Below are 23,789 nucleotides of genomic sequence, written 5' to 3' on the forward strand. Positions count from 1 at the left end.
CATTGAAGTCTGCATATAATTCAGTAATGTTCTTTAATATGCCAATATCGGGTTTTAAACTTGTTTATTTGGCTATTCACATTTAATGTAATTATTGATGTGTCATGTATGAAATTGAAATTTAATTTATTGTCTTCTGTTTGTTCTTTTTTTATATAAATCATTTTATTGTGGACTCATACAACTCTTATTACAATCCATACATACATCTATTGTGCCAAGCACATTTGCACATTAGTTGCCCTCATCAGTCTCAAAACATTTTCTTTCTACTTGAGCCCTTGGTACAAGCTCCTCATTTTTTCCCCTCTCCCCCAGCCCCCTCTTCCTCATGAACCCTTGATAATTTATAAATTATGACTATTTTGTTATGTCTTACACTATCCGACTTCTCCCTTCACCCACTTTCTGTTGCATCCCCCACTTTGTGATCAGTTTCACCTTTCTACCACACCTTCCCTCTACCCTCCCAGTATCACCCTCTCACCACTGGTACTGAGGGGTTCATCTGTCCTGTATATACCCTGTGTTTCCAGTTCCTACCTGTACCAGTGTACATCCTATGGTCTAGCTGGATTTATAAGTTAGAATTAGGATCATGATAGTGGGGGGAGGAACCATTAAACCATTAAACTAAACCATTAAACTAGAGGAAAGTTGTATGCTTCATCATTGCTAGATTGCACCCTGACTGGCTCATTTCCTCCCTGCGACCCTTCTGTAAGGACATGCCAGCTGCCTACAGATGGGCTTTGGGTCTCCACTCTGCACTCCCCCTCATTCACAATGACATAATTTTTTTTTTGTTCTTTGATGCCTGGTACCTGATCCCATTGACACCTCATGATCACACAGGCTGGTGTGCTTCTCCCTTGTGGGCTTTTTTGCTTCTCAGCTAGATGGCCACTTGTTTATCTTCAAGCCTTAAAAACCCCAGATGCTATATATTTTGATAGCCAGACACCATCAGCTTTTTCACCACATTTGCTTATGCACCCGCTTTGTCTTTAGCAATCCTGTTGGGAAGTTGAGCATCATGGAATGCCAATTTAATAGAACAAAGTGTTCTTGCATTGAGAAAGTAAGTGGAGGTCCAAAGTCATTCGGCTACCTTTATACTTAACCTATAAATATATGCACATAGATCAATTTCCCCATCATCAAATATAAATATATTTACATATGTAAATGCCTTTATTTAAACCTCTGTAAATGCCCTTTGTCTCCTAATTCTTTCCTATATTTGCTTTTACTTTCCTCTTGTCCCACTATCATACTCAGCCTTCATTTGTGTTTCAGTAGTTCCTCTCAGTTACATTGCTCTTGATCAAGCCCTACCAGCCCTCCTATACCCTCCTTGCCATTGATTTTGGATCACTTGTTCGCTTGTCCCTGGGCTTGTTAACACCCACTTCGTTTCCCCTGCCTCCCCTTCTCCAAGGTCACCCCTGGAACTGGCAGTCCTGTTGGTTTATCTTCCAGATGGTTTATCCAGCCTTTCTTATCTAGATAGACCTGCAGAGATAATAAAATTTCCACCACCCCCCCCCCAAAAAAAAACAAAACAAGACAGAGCATAACAAAGCAAGGAAAGAAAGAAAACAACAACAACAAAAATGACAAAGAAAGGAAAAGCCAGTAAATAATTCAAGGTCTGTCTGTTGACCTTTAGGAGTGTTTTCCGGTAGAATCGGATTGGGTACCACGTGCTGGACCCAAAGACTATTTTTGGTATTCCCTCAGGATTTCCTTGCTCTGGTCCCTTGGCTGTTCTGTTGCACACCCTTAATGTTATGCCTCGGTGTAGTGGGGTCAGATTGGGCACAATTCCCACAGTGTATCTCCAGTGTTGTCCCCCGTGGGGCTTTGAGTCAGTGAGGGATGTCCTGTCTTGTAGTGCAGCCAGCCATATGGTCCTCTCTGTGCATTGGCTGCTCTGAGCAGGGATATCATCCTCAAGGCTTGGTGGTCCATGACGTGCTCTACTCTCTCTGCCTCCCCCTTCATTTGCTCCCGTGTACTCTGATCAGACATGTCTCTCTCCCTGAGCTGTAGCTTCAGTGCTACATTTCTTTGAAGAAAGATAAGAGTAATTGTATCGGGATTGCACTGAACTTATATAGTGCCTTGGGCAGAACTGACATCTTTACTATATTAGAGTCTTTCAATCCACAAAATATTCAATCCATAGGATATTCTTCCATTTGTTGCCATCACTCTGGTCTCTTGTAATTGTGTTCTACAGTTTTCCTCATACAAATCCTTTCTTCTTTCAGTCAGGTATATCCCTAGACATTTCAATTTGTGTTTGGGTATTGTGAAGGGTACCATTTTTATGATCTATTCTTCCGTGGCCTTATCCACTGTGTATAGCTGTCCGATAGACTTCTGTTTGTTGATCTTGTATCCTGCCATTTGGCCATATTCCTCTATTCCTTCCTTCCAGTACTCCCTTTGTGGAGCTTTTGGGATTTTCCATATTAAAATCATATCATCTGCAAATAACAATAGTTTCACCTCTTCTTTACCTAGGCAAATAAGTTTGAAGTCTTTTCTTTGCCTTATTCTATTAGCTAAAAGCTCCACTATGATGTTAAATAAGAGTAGGAATAAAGGGCATCCTTGTCTGGTCAGCTTTTTCAGTGGGATTGCGTTCTTAAAGTTTTTCATGTGAATGTGGCAAATGATGCTAATGGTCTTTCGTATGTTGAACAATCCCTGCATCCCTGGTATGAATCCCGCTTGGTCATGGTGCATTATTTGTTTTATATACTTTTGTATTCTATTAGCCAGTATTTTGTTAAGGATTTTTGCATCAATATTCATTAGAGATATTGGTCTACAGTTCTATATTCTTTTTGTATACCTGCCCAGTTTTAGTATCAGAGTTATACTAGCTTCATAGAAGGAGTTCAGGGTTTGCTGTCTTTTTCTATGTTCTGAAATAGGATTGTTGTCTTTTCTTCCCTGAATGCTTGGTAGAATTCCCCTATGAAGCTATGTGGCTCAGGGGATTTTGTTGTTAATCCCTTGGTAACCTTGTCTATTTCTTCTGCTGCTATGGGTCTGTTGAGATTCTTGATGTCCATTAGGGATAGGCTAGGGAGGGATTGATTTCCCAAGAATTTGTCCTTGTCTCCAAGTTAATTGACTTTATTGGAGTGCAGTCCTTTGTAGTACTGTATACTTATCCTTTTGATTTCATTAGGGTCTCTTGTAATGTCCCCTCTTTCATCCTTCATCCTTGCTATTGAGATTTGTTCCCTCCTTTCTTTGGTTAGATTTGCCAGCAGTCTGTTGATTCTGTTTATCCTTTCATAGAACCAATTTTAGAAGCATTAACTTTTTCCATAGTTTTCTTATTTTCACTCTCCTGAATCTCAGTCCTGATTTTTATTATTTCTTTGTTGTTGTTGTTGCTATTAGTAGGATTGTCCTGCTGACTCTGCTCTAATTGCTATAAATTTTGTGCCAGCATATCAATCATAAGTCTCTCTTCCTTTTTCATGTGTGCATGTATTGCTATGAAACTTCCTCTGGTAACTGCCTTTTCTGTCTCCCATAGGTTTTGGTACATCATGTTCTCATTCTCGTTGATTTCTAGAAATTTCCTAATTTTATTTCTGACCTAGGCCTACACACTCCTTTTGCAATAGAGAGTTATTCATCCTCCAATTGCTTTCTCTTGTTTTCTTCATCTTCCTTTTGCGGATTTCAAGCATTATGGCACAGTGGTAAGAGAGAGGGGTCTGTATGATATCAATGTACTTAAACTTATGCAGATTTGCCTTACGCCCCAGCATGTGGTCTATCTTTGAATATGTGCCATGTGGGCTTGAGAAGAATGCGAATTTTTTTGTTTGGATGAAGAGCTCTGTAAATATATATCAGATCAAATTGTCTTATTAGAGTGTTTACATCTCTATCCTCCTTGTTGAATTTCTTTCCCTGTGATCTATCTTTCTCACACAGTGGTGTATTGAAGTTACCTACTGTAATTGATGAGGTTGCAATTTCTTTTTTCGTCTTTTGGAGCCTTTCATTGACGTATTCACTGGGTTGCTCATTTGGGGAATATATGTTTAAAATGCTTAGTAGTTCTATGTCTAGCATTCCCTTAAACATTATATAATATTCCTCTTTATCTCTTTTTATAGTTTGCACTTTGAGGTCAATTTTATCTGAGATTAGGATTGCAACTCCTGATTTTTTTGAATTGCTATTTGATTGTTTTGTTTTTCTCCAGCTTTTGAGTCCCTGTCTGTAGTCTTGTCTATTTTTGTCTGTAGTCTTGAGATGTGTCTCCTGTAGGCAGATTGATGGGTTGTGTTTCCTAAGGCCGTCTGCTAGCCTCAGTCTTTTAATGCCTGAGTTTACTCCATTTTTTTCTTCAGTGTTATTGTTTCCATCTGTGGACTCTGTGATGTTCTCTTAAACCTTTGTGTTGAGTGTTTTCCTTTTCTTATCAGTGTGTTGTGGGTGTGGCTGTGCGTGTGTGTGCATGTGTTTCATTCTTGACTTATTTCTGCCCTAAGCCCATGCTATCGTGGGGAATGTTTTCTCTTTTTTGCCCACTGGGTGGGGTTGTTCTATATGGTGGTCTCTTATTTATGCTTGGTGGGGGCTGTTCTGCCCATAAGGGGTTGGCAAGGATCTTTTGTAAGACTGAGTTTCTTCTAATGTATTCTTTGAGTTTTTCCTTGTCTGGGAAGACTATTACTTCTCCATCTATCTTGATCAATAATTTGGCTGAGTGGAGTATTATTGGGTTTGTGTTGTTTTCCTTCAATTTTTGGAATATGTTACTCCACTCTCTCCTCTTGCTCACAGTTTTGCTAACAGGTCTGAGCATATTCTTATTGAGAACCTTGATATGTGATTGTTTTTCCCTAGCTGCTCTCATGATTTTCTCCTTTTCCTCAAAGTTGGATAGTTTAACTATTATGTGCCTTGGTGATTTCTTCTTGGGATTTAGTCTAGCTGGTGTTCTTTCACCCTCCTGAATGGTTGCCTGGTTTTCATTCATGAAGCTGGGGAAGTTTTCCTCCAAAAATTCTCTCACTATTTTTTCAGATGACCTCTTTGTTGTGCCTTCCTCCAGTAACCCAATTATTCTCTTCATAGCATCAGATATAGCTCCTAGGTTTTCTTTAGCTTCGCTGATGATCTTATTAGATTTTTATTTGGGTTTGTTAAAGTCTGCTTGGCTGTCCTCTAGACCATTGATACATTTCTCTGCCTCCCTCAGTTGGTTGGTGAAGTCTGTGAATCTGCTACTGTTTTTGTTATCTCATCCATAAGCTCTTGTATCTCCCTTTGGTGTATGGTCTTTATCTCCTCTGTCATCTCATCCTTTTTCTGTATTGTTTCCCTCATATCCTGTATGACTTCAAGCAGTGGTCTGAAAGTTTCATTCTGTGGTAGATCAATGTCTGCTTTTTCTATGCATGTCATTAGGTTCAGGACATATTCTGCCATTGCCTTTTGTTTCTCTTTTTTTCGGTTGAGGTCATTAGGGCTGATTCCTCTTTGTGCTTCATTGTTTTAGAGGAGCCAGGTGCCACTTTTCAGATAGTCAAAGAGAACTGACTCTCTGGGAGATTCGTAGGAATGCTTCTTCTAACTGCCTGCAGCTAATTTGACTGTGGAATTGGTCTACCACTTTATCCTCCTGTGGCTTCACTCTTTCCCTAGTCAAATAACAGAATTCTGTTATTTGGAGGGCAAGTTGGATGGTCCTCTCAGGGGACATTGGCTAGGTGGTTGTGGACCCACGAGGATGGTACTGTACTGGGTGATCTCACAAGAAGCCATGATGGTGTGGCACATAGCAGCTTGGGACACCACAGAGGGCATGCAGGGGTGCATGCTGCAATGGGAGGCTGGTGGGTTGTCTGCTTTGGTATAAAGCACAACGAATGGTGGGCCAAATTGCCCTGGTCAGGTAGATTTCTGCGAAAGTTCAACAGAGGTTCCTGCAGCAGCGTGGAATGTTGACGTGTGTTGGCTGAGCTGCCTTAGGCCGAGTGAGGCGCTACAGCAGTCAGGAGGAAGTTCCCTCAGTCACATGGGACCACAGAGGACAGGTAGGAGCTCCCCTAGTTACACGGGCAAGATTTCCCTCAAAGAAGGTGGGCGGGATTTCCCAGCCTCCTGTTAAGCACTGCAGAGGACAGGCGGGCAAAATTTCCCCCAGAGGAAAGTGGTTGGGATTGTGGCCGGAATAAGGATATCCTTTCATGAAGGGTGGGAGGGCTTTTCCCAGCCTTGGCTTATGCTGAAGAGGGTGGAGCTCTCCCAGCTGGGTGGAGGGCAGGTGTAAATTCCCTAGGCTAAGGGGAGTGGTCTGGAGATCAACAGTAACCTGTAAGAGAAAAAGAACAAAAGCTAAACACTTTGAGACTGGGGGGGGGGGGGTGACAGAGAGAAGAGAGGGAAACAAAGTAACAATATAACTGAGGCCCGAGCCCTGATCATGGGGCTGGAGGAGTTTAAAGACAAAACACCCCAGCTCCTCAAAACCTAGTGGATCTCTGCCTACTTATCTTTATGATGCTCCTCCTGCAACCCAGAAGTGTGGAATATCCCTCTTAGTAACTCTCCTGCTCTGATTTCTGCAGAGTCCCTCTTGTCTGTGTCACTCAGTCGCTATCTTCCCGGAAGTCCTGTTCTTTCTTTTTTATTTGTTTGTTTTTTTTTCTGTCTCCTGTGAGATACTTGAAAATTCTTTAGAACTCCATTTCTGTTTGTAGAGTTTTATATTATCTCTTTGTATATGTAGCTTTCTTGGTGGTTTATATATTACATTATATGCACATAATTTACTGGTGCTCTCTTTTTATCAGTTAAATTAAGGCTTCCTCTACATATAGTCTGCCTGTGTTTATAAAACAATTGTTTTCAATATTTTCATTTATACACATTTATAACCACACAAACAGTGCCATGATTTTTTACTTCAACCAATTCACTAATTATTCCTTTTGTTCTCTGTAGCCTTCTGTTTCTGATCCATTGAGTTTTCATGTCAGGGATTGTATTTTTTGTTATAACATTTCCACTTGCTTGTTCCTTACCTCTTTTAATTCTTTGGTAAGACTTACTCTTGTTTGTTGCTAACAGTTTCTTTTTATTTTTTCATTTGTTTGAAATATACATTTGATTAATATATACTATTGATCATTGGTGATTTTTAAAATTTTTTAATAGTTGTTTTAAAATATTTTCAGAAGATCTGCCACTGAATTCTCAGTATTATTATCCACTGATTGTATTTTTATATTCCATTTGCTAGCTTACTGGCCTTTGGTATGAAGGTTGATTTTTCGATAAAAACCTGGGCATTTTCATATTGTGCAATAACATTCTGGATCTTAATTAAACCCTGTTAGTAGACTTTCTCTAATGCTACTCCAGTAGAGGATGAAGGGAACACTGATGATGTACAGCTTGAGGTAGGAAACCAGTTTACTCACTCAGTATCCATTAACATTTGTGACAAAGACTCTTCATTATTGCTAGGCAGGGATAGCAGTTCTGGCTCCCATATGGTCTCTAGTGATATCATGATTAAGGTTGCCTAATTATCACTGCATGGTATTTAATACATACATGCCTGTATTTAGACCTCTATAAATGCTCCTTGCCTACTAGTTCTTTCCTCTATTTCCTTTTGCTTTCCTCTTGTCCCACTATCATGCTCAGCCTTCATTTGGGTTTCAGCAACTTCTCTTGGCTACATTGCCTTTGATCAACCCTCACCAGGCCCCTCACACCCACTTCGCCACTAACCTTGGATCACTTGTTATTTCCTTGTCCCTGGGTTGGTCAACACCACCTCCTTTCCCCTACCTCCCCCTCTCCCACATCACCCCTGAACCTTCAGTCCCACTTCTCTCTAATCCAGACTATCCTATCCAGACAGACTTGCAGAGACAACAGTATGCACACACAAAAAATAAGACATAGCAAGACAAAGTGACAAAAGGAAACACAATGATGACAACAACAAAAAAACCAATGACCAAAAATAAATAAATAAATAAACATTTTTAAAAAGAAAAACCTGTAAATAATTCAAGGTCTGTTTGTTGACCTCTGGGAGTGTCCTCCTGTCGAGACCGCTGGGGTGCCATACCCTGGCCCCAAATTCTATCCTTTGCTCTCCTTGGGACCTCCCTGCTCTTCCCTCCCCCACTCGCTGCTCTGCTGCAAGCGCTTAGTATTTTGCCTCAGTGTGTTGGGGTCAGACTGGGCCAATCCCAACACTGAGTCTCCAGTGCTGTCCCCCATAGGGCCATGTGTCAGCAAGGGACATCATGTCTCACAGTAGGACCAGCCATATGGTCCACTCTGTGCATTGGCTGTTCTGAGCGGGGATATCATCCTCCAGGCTTGGTGGACCAAGATGCGCTCCACTCTATCTTACGCCCTTCGTGTGCTCTGATCAGACATGTCCCTCTCCCTGAGCTGCAGCTTCAGTGCTGTCCTCTAAAGTAAATTCTTCTGGGGGGCGGAGCGGTTGTCCACATAGTTAGGATTGTGGCTGGACCCTCAAACCCCTCTACTGGCTCCCCGCTCCATGCTCCATGCCAGCAACCTGCCTTCACATCCCAGAACACTGGGCTGAAGTCTGGTCCCTCTTTCCCTGTGGAGATATAAGCAATACTCTCCCCTTGGGTGGGTTAGTGCCCTTTTCTCCTGCTACAGAGTTCTATCTTCCTTCCCTCCCCCACCTCCTTTTTAGTTGGCTACCATATGTACCCCTGGATTTGGTCTGACCCCACTTTTTGGGTTTTTTCCCCAAAAGTTACTTAATCTGATGCATCTAAATAAATACTGCTGACTCCTTGAAATCCTTACAGAGTTATCATTTGGAGATGATTCCGTGTTGTTGACACTGTCACAAGCATTTTTAGAAGTCTATTGGACTTAATTTTAGAAATTGAATCATGCTTTTTTGAACATTCTCTGTGGCATAAATCGTCATCTGCTGAGACTGTGTTTGATCTTTGGAAGTACCGCAAGAGCCAAGATTATTAGGAACATAGATGACCAAATTGGGCAATACTCTTCTCAATTAAACACTTTCCTAAGGAAGCAGTGTGAGCCAAGGCACTGGCGTAGTGAAAAAGTCAGTTATTTATATAACACGCAAAATTGCCCAGATAGTTCAAATCTCCACATAATAAGCCTGATTAGCTGTGAGATAGATTTGTCATGAGCAGTGTCATTTGGCACAAAGTTATCTACTTCCACCTTCTGTACTTTTGAGACAAATGTCTCTTTGGGTCCTGTGGGTATTGAAGTTTCCACATAAAATTAGATGGTTTGTTTTGAGGCTGAGATGAAAGCATTGCATTCACCCACGATTCTCCTCAAATACACGTTACTGTGTTCAACCTTCCTTTGAACGTTCAAAACCAATGAACTTTATTATCATTCAAAAGATGTAGCACAGACCTTGTCAAAGTGTTCGTGTTCAAGTTCCCTTCAGTTGGAGTCAGTATTCTCGTAACTAACCCTCCGCTTGAAGAAATGGTCTCTATGTTTTCTTTATTTTCCTCAGTCTGTGCATTTCATTATGAGCATCCTTATTATCATTGTTACCCTTTGTGAGAGCCAAAAGAAATTTATTCTTCCCATTTCTTCTCTACCATAATGTCTCTTTGGATATCTTACATCTTTTATATTTGTTTGGGTGCACCCAACATTGAGCGTTAATTCTTAGTGCTCTACCGCGGTCACCCTCCATTCCCCTGTGTCAGAGCTAAGAACGGAGGAGAGCATGAAGCCCATGCTTGAGCTACAGAATCCTTTTACAACCTGTGCCTCTGTGCCTACTTTTTAATGTTCTGCCTTAACATCCAAGAGCATGAGCTTCATTACTTCACAATCATTGGAAAATTACAAAACACACAGAGCACCAGGATATTTCCTTACCTTTAAACTTCTAAGTCATAGGATCTAAAATAGATATTAACATGCACCTCAACCTCCATGACCCTGAGACCAGAAGAACTAGAGGGTACCCAATTACCATTACCAACTGCTCTAAAAAAGATCACATTAGAAGGTCCAGGTTAGAGTGTGAGACAAATGTGTAACAAAACTCAAAAGCCATAGAAAAAAAATATGAAGCTCATGGGTTAGATAGAGACTGGTGAAATCCCAAGACTATAGCCCTAACCGGAAGGCTAGAACTTAGCTCATCACTGTGGCTCAGTTTCATTCAGAAAGTTGTCAGGTCTATAAGAGGAGCAATCACACTAGCCCACTATTACATCCTTAGAATAATCAACCATTGTGATCCAAAGGCATTGGCCCGAAGACAAAGTTCAGAAGGTCTAGGAAAGAACTAGAGCAGTGGTTCTCAGCCTTCCTAATGCCACGACCCTTTAATACAGTTCCTCATGTGGTGGAACCAATCAGAATATTATTTTCATTGCTACTTCATAACTGTAATGTTGCTACTGTTATGTTTCACAATGTAAATATGTGCTATGCAGATGTATTTGCATTGTTGCAAATTGCACATAATTACACATAATCAAAACATAGCGATTAATCACAAAGCAATATGTAATTATGTATCGTGAAATATTCATGTGTTTTCTGATGGTCTCAGACGACATCTGTGAAACGGTCTTTTGACCTCCCAAAGGGGTCGCGACCCACAGATTGAGAACCACTGAACTAAAGGAAACTGGAAACACCAAGAGGACAGGAAGTAAGTGATGTTATATTGCAGGAAGTACAATCAATGACAGGAAACGAAGTGTGCTTAAATTGTTGGAAACTAATTTGCCCTGTAAAATATGCACAGTATTTGAGTATATTAATATTCAAATTTATAATTAAAAGCTTCAAAATAAATAAGTAAAATAGATAACAAATCTAAATCAGTACCTGAAGAACGGTTTTTTTGAGAATTAGAAAAGTGCTAAAGAAATTAATAAAGCCTTCCTTGCCATCTTGTTTACTTTTTTACAATCATGATTCCTTTTTAATTCACTAAGCTATGGAGTGAGGGCTTCACTAAGTGGGGTGGGAGCCATATTGGACTCCTCTGTCTTACCTATTACCAAGGGGCAAGGGGCAGACACGCCTCCACACTACTTCCTACTTTACCTACTCTGACACCAATTGTTCCTTTCACAGCACCCTACTTCTATGCTAGGTTCGGGGGTCACGAAGAACTCATAGACAGTACTCATAATTATGGTCACTTATTGGGGAAATCAATATGCTACCCTGAGTTAGGATCAGCAAACAATAAGGATAAAATCATTGATCTACAACAGCACTTCTAAACCAGAAGCCAAGTCTCTCTGGTCCTCAGTCTCTCAGCCACATGACTTTGGATTTTGGACCAGAAAGCTTGCCTCAGAAATCTCCATCTCAGAGTCCCATAGTCTTGGCATCGGCCTTCTTGCTCTGTCCTCTGGTCTCCATGCCGCAGTCCTGGTGCCACTGGTCCCAGTCTCCACCACTTCAGATAGACGTCTGGAAATTCTCTTCTGATAATTGTGCCCTTTCCCTTGTCCTGTTGCCTCAAAGATGACTGGTCCTTATAGTGGTGGCAATAAAAACTATTTTCATAGTCCTACCCAATCATGTGGTGTGCGTTTCAGAGAATGAGATAGAAGAGACTATTTTAAAATTCCATTGCATCGCAAGGGCAACGTCAGTTACTGGGGAACAGGGCTATTGGGCTTGCAGTACTGGACAGCATGGCTTTCAGTAGTCAGACAGCCTAGGATTGAATATCGATCTTGCCAATTACTACTTCTGAAATTGTTTAGGCAAATTATTTAATCCCTTCCAGGCTGAGTTTTCTCCTAAATTAGATGAGATCATTATAATCACTGCTGAATGCTTATAAGAAGATTAAAGGATTTAATATCCAGACGGTGTTTACCACATTGTCTGAGACCTAGAAAGTGCTTGGAAGGTAGATGTTTATTCAATGTCAGTTTAAGTGTCATTTATGAGTAAGATATGGTCCTTTCTCTCAAGGAGTCCAAAATCAAAACATAATCTTAAGCTCATGTCCCATGAGGAAGGGGGAGCGGGAAAAAGCTATTGCAGTACTCTATTAACATAGAATTAATTTGTTGACCTTGGACAGTTCATTACCAGGCTATTCTAATCAAACCAGCATTTGGTAAGCAGACATCATTAATCCGGTCAGGTAGGTTATGGCGCACAGAACCAAAGCTATGTTCTGGATTCAAGTTTTCCTGGGTGTAAATACAAAAAACTTGCTTCACTCTGTAGGCACTTTCATTCAAAGCCAGTCTTCCTCTTCTCTTTGGCTCACGCACTGGGGGAAGAGCCATGACCGTCATGCTCATGGAGGGGAGATAGAGGCAGAAAGTGTGAAACTCTGTTGATTGCTCGGCAGCCAGGCCAGCTTACACCCCCGCTACTCCGACTCCAAGAAATCCTCTTCTCTAAGTAGCTACATTAGGACATTTCTGGGTATGCTCAGAGTAAACCCGTTCAAAATGTGTTTTCTTTTCCTGCCAGGGAAGCAGAACAAATGCAAATTTGCAATAAGGAAAAACACGTAACCCAAAGGGGGCTCATTCCCCTGGGAAGACGGAGAAGTTGTAGCATGTGTTTTTATTAAGAATCCCAGGTCCTTTGTCCTTCCTGAAGTTATCTTAGTTTTGTTTGTAAAGCTATAGTTTTATAATTGCTGATTGCGTGGAATAGTGTTAGATTAATAAATGTTTTCACAGTGTGCTGTTAGAGCCTGAAACACTTGTCATATTTGTATCTTATTTTCATGACTCTCATCTCCTTATTGTTCTTCAATGTAATAAACCACACACGATACGAAGATAGTCCATTGGAGACAAGGTGTATTCAAAGGTGGCTGATTTTGCCGTGTGTTTTGTCACATAATAGTTTGGGGCAGTTTCTTCACTGAAAGTACAGCTTATTTTGGCCTCCAATAATACCCTATCCCTTTAATTATTTCCCATGATCACCTTAGGTTTCTAATAGTTCTCTTCTTCTAGAAATTTAAATGATTAAAATAATCTCAGCCTTGGGTGCTTATTTAGCAACTACATTCTTTTTCCTCCAACTTTATTTTTCCATCGTTATCAAGAATCTTGATTAGTCAGGAAAATTCACAAGCTTTCCTAACTAATCATTTGTGAATTCCAAATTACCTATCCTTGAAAAAAAAATAAGAAAGAAAATGAATTCTGAATGTAAATTCTTAAATCTTTCAGTAGTAATGAGGAAAGTACCAGGCAATGCCTGAAATAAATGTGTAAAATAATAATAATAAAACATTCACTCCCCATGTTCTGGCCCTCCTGGTAAACATACTTAACACGAAAAGCATATTCAAGGTTGCCCGCTCACAAATAGAACTACTCACTTTGTGGAAAACACATCAAGTAAAATAACCCAAGGAGTGTTTTAAAAAGAGGAGTGAACACAGAAGCAGGCATGGGTCTGCAGATGGGGGACTCCATAGAGCATGCGCTTTCTCCTCTGAAACTTTGAGGATGGAGAATCGACCATTATCACTTTAAATAAGGTGCATATATCTCTGAAAGCCCGTGACGAGAAAGTCTTCCACATGCAGAGCTCACTGTGAAGACCTTTTTGAATCTAGTGGATCCACAGGCGAGAGATATGGACTCGAACACATCCAATGATTGGTATTAAATGTAACTAACGTAAAGATCCCCAAACCCAAACACTCTGGATTTTTGCAGCATGGCAGAGTCATAAGTATTGGTAATATACCCTTGAACCAGAGTGCTAAACATCTATAACATAAAAGAAAAGTGATTCTTTCATTTTCAAATTAGGAAACATCCTACCTTCCCCCCTGATAGTTCATAGAATACATCTCTCCTTAGTGGCTGGAAGTTCAATACTAACTAGAGTTCCACTTTACATTGGTTACTTCTCTTCCTATTTGGGAATTTTCAGGAGGAATTTTGTTCGTTAAACTAATCATTGCAAGCCACCAGATGACTACGAAAGTATTTAATGCGACTGCGTTCCAATATTAACATTTTCACCAACCACAGTAGGCAGACTCCTGCTGTTTTCCCATTATCCTCTCCGGCCGGCTGTGGCTGAGAGCCTAAATGATACCACTTTACCAGAGCCCTATGCTGTGCGTGTTCTCTCAGCACAAATCCTCGGCTGACAGATTATCTTCTCCACAGGCAGGCAGCCACATCCAGACCTTGATGGGCTCGCAGAGCCTGCAGCATCGCAGCCGGGAGCAGCAGCCATATGAGGGAAATATCAACAAAGTGACCATCCAGCAATTTCAGTCACCATTGCCTATTCAGATCCCCTCTTCACAGGCCACCCGGGGGCCCCAGCCTGGACGGTGCTTAATTCAAACTAAAGGGCAGAGGAGTATGGACGGATATCCAGAGCAGGTAAGTCTGGTTCATACGGATGAATGTCCAGGAAGCCTGAAAGAAAGTTCATAGGGCTCAGGGTTCGCCTTCCTCCATCAATGTAGTCTGAGGCATTCTATTGCCATGTTGAATAACGTTGGCTACATCTACATCTTAGCCCCAAAGATATAACTCTTTGTGAGGATTTTATCATTATTTTTGGTGAAGTAACAGTGGGTGGAAAGCCTACTTCACATGAGGGAAAAGTAAAGGCTGAGAATAGCTTTCGAGTTCGCTCTCTCCTACTCACTTCCCACTCCCCTCTATTTGCAGAAAGCTGTCCTTAAAGGCCCTATCTTTTTACTGTTGAATAGGACAGAGATAAATATTTACTATGAAGAAAATGGCAAAGAATAACCTTAAAAGAAATATCTTGAAATGCTTTAAAAGCTACTGGCAAATGCCATATACCGAAATAGTAATAAATAATAATAATAGTAATACAATTTCCCTTCTTTGGACATATCTAAAAATAGTACTTGCTTTTTAAAGTGAAGAGACTGGTTTCTAAAACAAAAAAAAAGGAAGAAGAACCTGGTTTCCTTCCTTAGGGTCAGAAAATTGAACAGGATCTCATCAATGGAATTACATAAAACTCAGAAAGTAAAACAATAATTTCTCAATATTCACATTAAATCAATTTATCTTGTTTCCCACTTGAGAGGCTTCTCTGATCATCAGGCAAAGCTCCACTAATTAACTTGCTCCTTAACATAGTTCATAAAAGTTTCATTTTCATATTTCTTATTCAAAGTTTCACGTATTACCCTGCCTTATTTTCCTTTATATTATTAAGATCCATTTATCATTTGGATTAGAGCTGCTCTGGACTCTATTTCTTTATACTTCCCTTGAAGCTACGGTTATATGCTAATTGTTCTCAGAACACTGAATATTTTTTCAAGAAAAGATTCTTTCTCTTTTACCTGGATCTAGGTCAAGTGCTAGATTTAAAGTATAGTAAATAGTTACCTTGAATGAGGCAATGATGGAAGTTTTAAATTATCCAGTCTTAAGAATTAAAAAAGAATATAGTATGCTTTACCAAAGATATTGTAGAGGTTAAAAATTACTCATATTCACACACAGCAGACTTATAACAAAAACCCTATTTCCTTATTTAGTTCTTCCAATGATTAGCTCTTCTGGTTAGCTGCCATTCAGTTAGCCCATGGCATTTCCTTTTGTTACAAAGTAGAACCTTTACATAGGACTCCTTGGCCGTCATTGTGAAAGAAGTGGAACACCAGACTTCTTGGAGGGTCCTACTCCTTGGTGGGTTCACATAAGCACTCTTTCAGTGGACAGGTTACAGCAAACTACACACACATCCACCTTCCTCGCATTAGTCACCTGTCCTCCTTTCTCTCTCAGAATCAATGCATTTAAAAATCAATGTTTTCATCTACTTGGTGGCTTAGAGGATTATGTATTGGGCTGCTAACCACAAGTTCAGCAGTTCAAACATACCAGTCACTCCGTGGGAGAAAGACGAGACTCCCTGCTCCTGTAAAGTTTTACAGCCTCTGAAACCCACTGGGATTGTCCCATAGAGTTTCCAGATTGAGTCCACTTCATGGCAATAGTTTGAGTTTACTAGCAGTTTTAGTATTGGGATGCATTTAACCCTGACTGACCTAAATATAAAAGTCACCTTGACCCTATTTCTCAAAAAAAAACCCCAAAAATCCAACAACATAAATTTCATAACATTTGCCTAATGAAAGTATTGCCAAGTTTTAAAGTTTATGTCTTATTTAAAATTTAAGAGTGAGATTTTTTTTCCCAGAGAATGTGTTTAGAGTAGCCTTCAAACATTTTGTTTCACAACCCTGGCAGCAGATGCTTCTAACTGGATACGTGGTATCAATGAAGGGTTTCTGCGGTCTTCCTCATCTCTTCTGCCCTTTCTTCAGAATGAAATATGTAGTTTGAATTTAAACAGCTAGTCCTGGCACCAAAGCTGTGTGCCCCCTCTCCCAGTTAAAATTCTTCGGAAAAAATTTCCCATAACGTCTTTCTCAATTCCGTGTAATATTTGTGCCAGTAGTGTGCTGGACTGTGTCATGTGAATCCTTTCCCAGCTGCACCTCTGGTGACTTCACTTTAAACTACAGAATGCACTCTCATCGAGTGGGTTCTGACTCAGAGCAACCCTGGGTAGGGATCCCGCGCCTCTAAGCTGTTACAGGTACAGACAGGTGTACCTTTCTCCCTCAAAGGGCTGGTGGACTTGAACCACTGACCTTGCCATTAGCAGTCCAAGCTTACTGGACAAGGCCACCAAGACATTACACTGATAGATTAAACTGAGGGAATAATTACACCATGGAAATCAGGAAGCACTACAAATTAGGGTTCTTCCAATCCCCAACAAATTGTTAAACATTTTCAATGCACCAGTGACTACTACACACATGTGGTCCTTTAATTTTCTTTCCCCAACTTCTCCATCTCTTCATTTAGCTCTATAGCATGGAAGGAAAGAGAACACTAGGGCTAGCCACCAGAATGTAAAGCTATAATCGCATGTCCACTTCTCTGTCTTTATGGCGATAAATAAATATATTTACAAATCACTTAACCTTTCGGTGTTTCTTGTCATGCCCACTTTGAGTAGGTGGATATCCTTGTCAATTTAATTCTACCTGAGCTCTGTTTCTCTGCTTATAAAATGAGAATATTATTACTGATTAAGGATATCTAAAAATTTTCTGTGAGAATTAAATAATATAATCCTACACAAAGGGAATACACCTAGAAATAAGAAAGTATACGTAGAGATATAATGTTTCAAAAACACTGAATGAGCTAGAGATTGAATACAAACATACAGTGCCCTTGGATTTTCTGAGACACTTACTCCCTAATAATCCAATTTTTTTTTAGAATTGAAATACTGTAAGGGATTTTCATGGTTGTTAATCCCAACCCTCTTAGGTGACAAATTAAACAAATGAAAAAGAAGCTAAGGGAGAATGTGAAGTTCACTTTCATAATAAAATATTTATATAGAATTTTGTTCTAAGTCACGTTGCTTTTGAAAATTCAAACCCATTCTATGTGTGTAGGAAATTTTTTTACTTTAAATTTCATAAGAAGAAAATAGAGAAAAGTATTTGAGACGTCTAAATAATACAGGGACTTTCACATCAAAATTATATGTAATTGATTTAAGGGCAAAGATCAGTGAGGTAACTGAAAATATCTAATGTGAGTTTCAGGCTTATAAATCTGAAACTTGTGTTTTAATAAGGCAGTTCTAGTGGTCAAATGAGGGGGAAAAAGAGAGAGAAAATCAAAGTCTCACTTAGATGATCAAAACAAAAAAATTAAATTTCATCAAATTTAATATGAAAAAACTAACTTATGTATAATTGTATAAAGCAAGGACGTGCCATAAATGCGGCACAAAAAGAATTGTTATAGAGCACGATAAAGTGCAATACTTTTTAAAAGTAAAATTTGAATTAAAAAAAAGTTTTGTGATTTAGGAAAAAGAAGCCTGAAGTAAAACAAAGAGAAAAGTAAAGGACCACGGTTACCATAAATTGAGTGCCTGCTCTGCCTTTGGCATTGTCCATCTGCACACAGGGACACGTGACCCTCTCAGTGCAGTCCTCAGTGCCCCACACTTTACATCAATGCTGCGTTGTCGCCTGCTTGTAAGTCCTAGGAGATGATGAGCAAAGAGCCTTACGTTTTCATTTTACTCTGGGCTCAACTAATACAAGATGGTCCTTCTAATACTTAGTACTTCCTTTAATCCTCACACTAATCCTTTTTTGCATATAAAAAACAAGTTTAAAGAAAAAGTAAGTAATTACACAAGGTATAACTGATTAAACTGGAATTTTAACCCAAATTCTGTGAATGTGATACCATTGTGGGAGAAAGACAGGCTCTCTACTCCCATAAAGAGCTGCAGTCTCAGAAACCCACAAGGGCGGTGCCACCCTGTCCTCTAGGGTCGCTGCGAGTCACCATCGACTTGATGGCAGTGAGTTTGGCTTTTCTGTATGTGTTTCTTCTTTGTCTCATAAGTAACCGAAAGTAGTGCATTTTAATCTGATTAATGTAAATTCTACATAGCAATGAATATGTGTAATAACTACTACTATGAATGATATTGAATGAATTAAAATACGTGTAATTTTTATCTAGGCAGAGTACTTAACTTTGTATAAACATAAGGAAGCACTTACTTAACTCGGAGTGATGAAATCCTCTAAATTTTCAAACTACCCATCACAATAACACATGGCAAACATACCCAGGCATCCCCAGACCCCATGTCAAATTTAATGCACTTATTTTCGCATGTTTATTTTTCAGAGAGAATGAGTATCAAGTCTGTTTTCAACTCTAAGATTAAGTGAAATAAAATATATGGAAGTGATTTTTAAACCAAAAAGTGCTACACAGATCCAAGGTATTAACTTCTGTAGACTAGAAATCTGATTTCTAACATTGGATGTTCTTTTTAGCAAGTTATCTGCAACAGGAAACCATGTCACCTGAAGTTCACTACCAGGGGATGTGACCAAGCACAAGGGATTTAATGCATTAATCCTTTGGATTGTCGACAGACATACCTCGGGACAAGAGAGTTGACTTAAGTAGTTGAATGAAGGGAAGAGTCAAAATTTAAAGATTTGATGAGCATTTCATTATATCCATCCATTTAATTATGTTCTTCATTCCCCAACTCAAGTGAAGAAACCCAAAGATTCTATGTACCACACCTCTCCTTGACAATATGGTAATATTGTATATCAGTCATTCGCAACCTCGGCACATTGCAATCCTCTAGAGAACTTTAGAAAGCACTAATGCATGGGCCGCATCCCCCAAAGAAACTGATACCGTGAATCAAACAATGAGCTAAGCAATAGTATTTTTTAAAGGTCCCCAGTTGAGTCTAGTGTGGAACCAAAGTTGGGAACCTCTCTTTTAGATATTCGGTAGTTGAACACATTATATATTATCATCGCCATGATTTAAAAGTATACATAAATGGTCCATGACTTTCTGAATAATGTCACAAGAAATTAATTTGTTATTTTTTACCTTTTGTAAATGTAGTATAATGATATATTTCAGTACAGAACATACAGATACCAACATTGAAATAGGAAGTGAAAACACCAGTATTGATTGATTGATCATTAAACCTGTGATACAGCTAGAGCAGTTTTATTTTTATTGATTGGAAAGCCAAGACTCCGAGCAGTTAAGTGTTTGACCGAGTTTAGAAGCTAGACTGAATTTAGAACCTAGTCCTCCTGAATCCACTTTATACGCTACAGCCTGCTGCACTACGGTCAGACACACGAGTCAAGAGTAGGGCCACACTGGAAGAGTGAAGCAGTGGATAAATAGACCTCCAGGCAATGCCTACTCCTGACAAGAACCCATCCTCACTAATTGACCTAAGTTAGCAGAGAGGTAGCACTCCGTGGCTGCCTCCTTCTACTACCTGCAAGTACACACTTGAACTCTGGTTAGTGTGAGAAAAATTGGAAAATCACATTGGAGTCGGCTTCTATGAGTTATACAAACAAATATATCTCTATTATATTCAAGGGGGAAAAAGGTTTTAAATGGGCCCAGAAGAAGGTACAACTAGGAAGACAACTTTTTAATATGGATCAACTTGCAGGATACACAGCAGTTGTCTGAGAAACCATTTCAGGTCTTTCTCGAGAGCAGATCTTTCAGGTCAGCTGCCTGCCAGAATCAGAAGGCACGAGATCAGGCTTTGTTTCACCCACTGACACCAAGTATATTTAGTGCTTGATGCAAGAAAACAAAAGAAATGAGAATTTGTTTTTAATTCTTTTAAATTATAGATTAACAAGAAACAATTTAACAAACGTAGTTAGAAAACATGTTAAAATGATTAAATGTATGTTATTTACTCAAATGACTTAACGAATATATCTTATCCGCCCCACTTAAAGTATGTATATCAGTAAACATCTTCCAGAAAGAATTTCATTCTTCTCTCATGAAAACAATGTCGCTTAATACTGAAACTACAAATTTATAATTTTTATAAATTTATTTATAATTCATAGTTTGCCACAACACTGCCAATTGTAACAATTGTCTTTCTAAGCTGAGGGCAATCACGTCCTGGAGTGCAGTACGTGTTCTAGTGAGAATCAGAAGTCTTCTGACGCTATTCCATTAAATATTTGTAGTACCTGCTAAGTTTCCTTGTGTATAAAACCAAATGATCTTTTAAAAAGTATCCAGACTAAAAGACCATGTGAGTTTTCATTTCCTGGACATACAGATAACAGAGTGGCGTACTTCTCTAAATGACTTAGGAAATATGCTACTTCAGAGAATTGTGTGCATTTTAAAAGATTTAAATATGACATTTATCTGTACTTGCAACAGGAAAAGGTATGAAAGTAGAACATGGATCAATATTTCAAAAATATATGTTACTCGAGTATTAACATTTATATCCATTGTGTTATGACTGTGATCTTTTTGACTTCCTGCATGATCTCATGAGAAACTCTGGAAAATGGAGAGAGGATGTAAATGGCTTTGGGCCGTATAATGTTTATAATGTAATTGCAACCAAAAAAAATACCACTATCTTGGGAGTCCAGACTCTTGCAGTCTCCTTAGAGGTCTGACAGTTTGGATGTTGAATTGCCAACTCCTTGCTATGACTTCCATCTTTAAAGTTTTAGTGCTTTCTAGTTTGCATGTAGTTTTTGTAGTAATAAAGTCCTTTATTTTAAAAAATACCACTATCTCACAATAGTACATTACTCTTCCTTCTATAAGTACTGTTATACAATGACCCATAAGATCAAGAGGTAAGTGCGTGTTTAATTTCAAGCCACACTGGAAGAGTGAAACAGTGGATAAATATACCTCCCGGCCATGCCTACTCCCGACAAGAAGCCATCCTCTCTAACTGACCTACACTTAATTTTTTATTGTTGTAAATATATATATTAGAAAACATTTGCCATTTCATCACTCTCCATATATACAATATCGCAGTATGAATTATAACGATCACATTATTCAGCCATCACCATTATCTATTTCCAAATTTCTCATCACCATTAAAGAAGCGAAATGTCAAGCTTCACTTAAATAACCATTGAGCACTTTCTCTGCTTGTCAAAACCTGTAGTTAAATATCCAGCCTCGTCTCCTTTGACCTCTCAAACATAGATCTTGACTGAGCTGTCCGCTGACACATTTTCTTCCCTTGGCTCCTTTACTCTGCTGGTTTTCCTCCTCCTCCTCAATTAGCAATTATGTCCCAATCTCTCTTATTTTCCTGACTTTATATATTGGCATGCCAGTGTCTTTTCTCTACGCAAGCTACCCACCTTCAGAGTGATCTTATTCGCTTCAGGCTAGATGACTCCAAGGTCTATACCTCCAACACCGATCTCTCCAAAGTTAGTATAGTCCAAAGGAACTCTTGATTTCCTGTCCACTGCTACCTGGGCTATTTGGCTGCAGATTCCCTTCATTTCAGTAAAAAGCTCTTCTATTCTTCTGGCTAAATATCCCAGACAATCAGCCTTGATTCTCCTTCTGACAAGCCATATCCAATCCACAACAATGGCATCAAAATATACCCTGAATCTATCACTTCTCAACAGCTGCACTGCTGCCACCTTAGCCAACCATCACGTGACCCCTAACCATTCCAGTGCCCCCAGTGGCTCCTCTTCTTCCCATTTGTCTATTTGCCAATACCACGGTGATCTTATAACACTATAGATTGAACCATGCCATGCTCCTTTTAAGGGCTTTCAGAATTCCTGAATAACTAAATTCTACATCCTATGTCCTAAAAGTCCCCGAAGATCTGACCTCTGACTGCCTGGGCTTCTGCTCTTTCCTTAGCTATTTCTCGAACTAGTCTGGCAGTCCTTGTTTTAACAGTTTTATTCAAATATGCTGTTTAGACCATAAAAATCATCTGGGAAGAACATCGAATTAAACCGTTTTTAGTAGAGGTATACGATTTTGCAGCCTTCACTATAGTCGTTTTAGAAAATCACGGCTAAAGTTGTTCTTCCACGATTTCCCCCCCCCCCCACTGTACCCAGGACCTGTCAGGTGATTCTTCGGACAGCAGTTAGTGGTACCTGGGCACCGGTCGTTCTTCTGGTCTCAGACTTGTGGAGACTGGTGGTTGTCCATCAATTCAATAGGCGAATTGTTTCTATATTTCCCTTGGTTTCACCACTCTTCATTCCTCTGGATGGGGAGAGACCAATAGTTGGTGGCACCGCAGATGGCTGCTGTAGATCCTTTCTTAGTTAAATTAGCCAGAAGGAGCAAGGGTCTCTTTACTGTAAATTTAGCAGACATCGCATTTCTTCTCTTTGATTGGTTGGGTAACATGCTGTAAACGATTACACTTTTAGTGGACGTAATGCTTTGCTTTCGGTCTAAATAACGCATCTCAACCAATAAATGCAAACAGAGATAGGGAGGAGTGAGGCTCTTCAAAGAGAAACTGAGGTAGAGCCACTAGAAGAAAGTAGGGATACCCGGGAGTCAAAAGTAGCCAGTAATTACTGAAAGCCTTATAATACAAGGTTAAACCAAAAGTGCTGTTTCTGGGCTCCCATGCCTGGATACGGAGGTGTATGCCAAGCACAATGCGTGTAAACACAGCGCTGTCATCTATGGAGGGCAGCAGACACATTCTCTCAGTAATACACCTGTCTTGGTCGCTTTCTGGTGCCTTCAAAACGGCAACGATCCCGTCTAACAGCTGTTTCTGATGGGGTCTGCCGGTCTGTTAAATTCAGGGCAGGGCGGTCAAATCAAGATCCTAACAATTATTGGGAGTGGGACCCACAGGAACCTTCTTGATAGATTTCTTTGAAGGACACAGGACAAGCAGGGGCCTTATTTGGAAGAAGTTGTAAGGAAACTGAAAACTTTACTCATGAGGGAAAAAAACCAAGAAATTGAGCTGACAAACTTTTTTCCATCACAAAAATGTACCTGCTCATTCTTCAGGGGTAGTAAAGCCTATCTCCTACAAAGGTTTCCTTGGGAACCCTTACCCATCCGCCCTGCAGCCTGGATCTTGCCCACTTCGAACTTCATTTTGCTCCCCAAACTCAAAAGACTGTTTCAAAGTAGCAGGATTTAAATGCCTCCGCGATGGAAGACTGCCTTTTTGACATAGTGTAAATCAAAGACCGTAGAAGTCTTCCGGCAAGGCGGAGTGATGGCGCCATGACCTTCAGAAGTGTAGAGGCCTAGACAAAGGAGGTGTGGAGGAGTAGCTTCACCCTCTGATATGTGTTTGCTACAAGTTTCTATGATTTT

General features: G+C 39.8%; 1 protein-coding gene across 2 annotated transcripts in view; it reads left to right on the forward strand.

Moving 5' to 3' along the window:
* LRRC7 (leucine rich repeat containing 7) overlaps positions 1 to 23,789 on the forward strand; it is a 480,765-nt gene that overhangs the window by 420,544 nt on the left and 36,432 nt on the right. For both annotated transcript variants that reach the window (XM_075540042.1, XM_075540036.1), the window contains one exon: positions 14,205 to 14,426. In XM_075540042.1, coding sequence (XP_075396157.1) covers positions 14,205 to 14,426 — 222 coding nt within the window. The remainder of the gene's footprint in view (positions 1 to 14,204; positions 14,427 to 23,789) is intronic.

This window comes from Tenrec ecaudatus, chromosome 1, assembly GCF_050624435.1.
Source record: "Tenrec ecaudatus isolate mTenEca1 chromosome 1, mTenEca1.hap1, whole genome shotgun sequence".
NCBI lineage: Eukaryota > Metazoa > Chordata > Mammalia > Afrosoricida > Tenrecidae > Tenrec > Tenrec ecaudatus.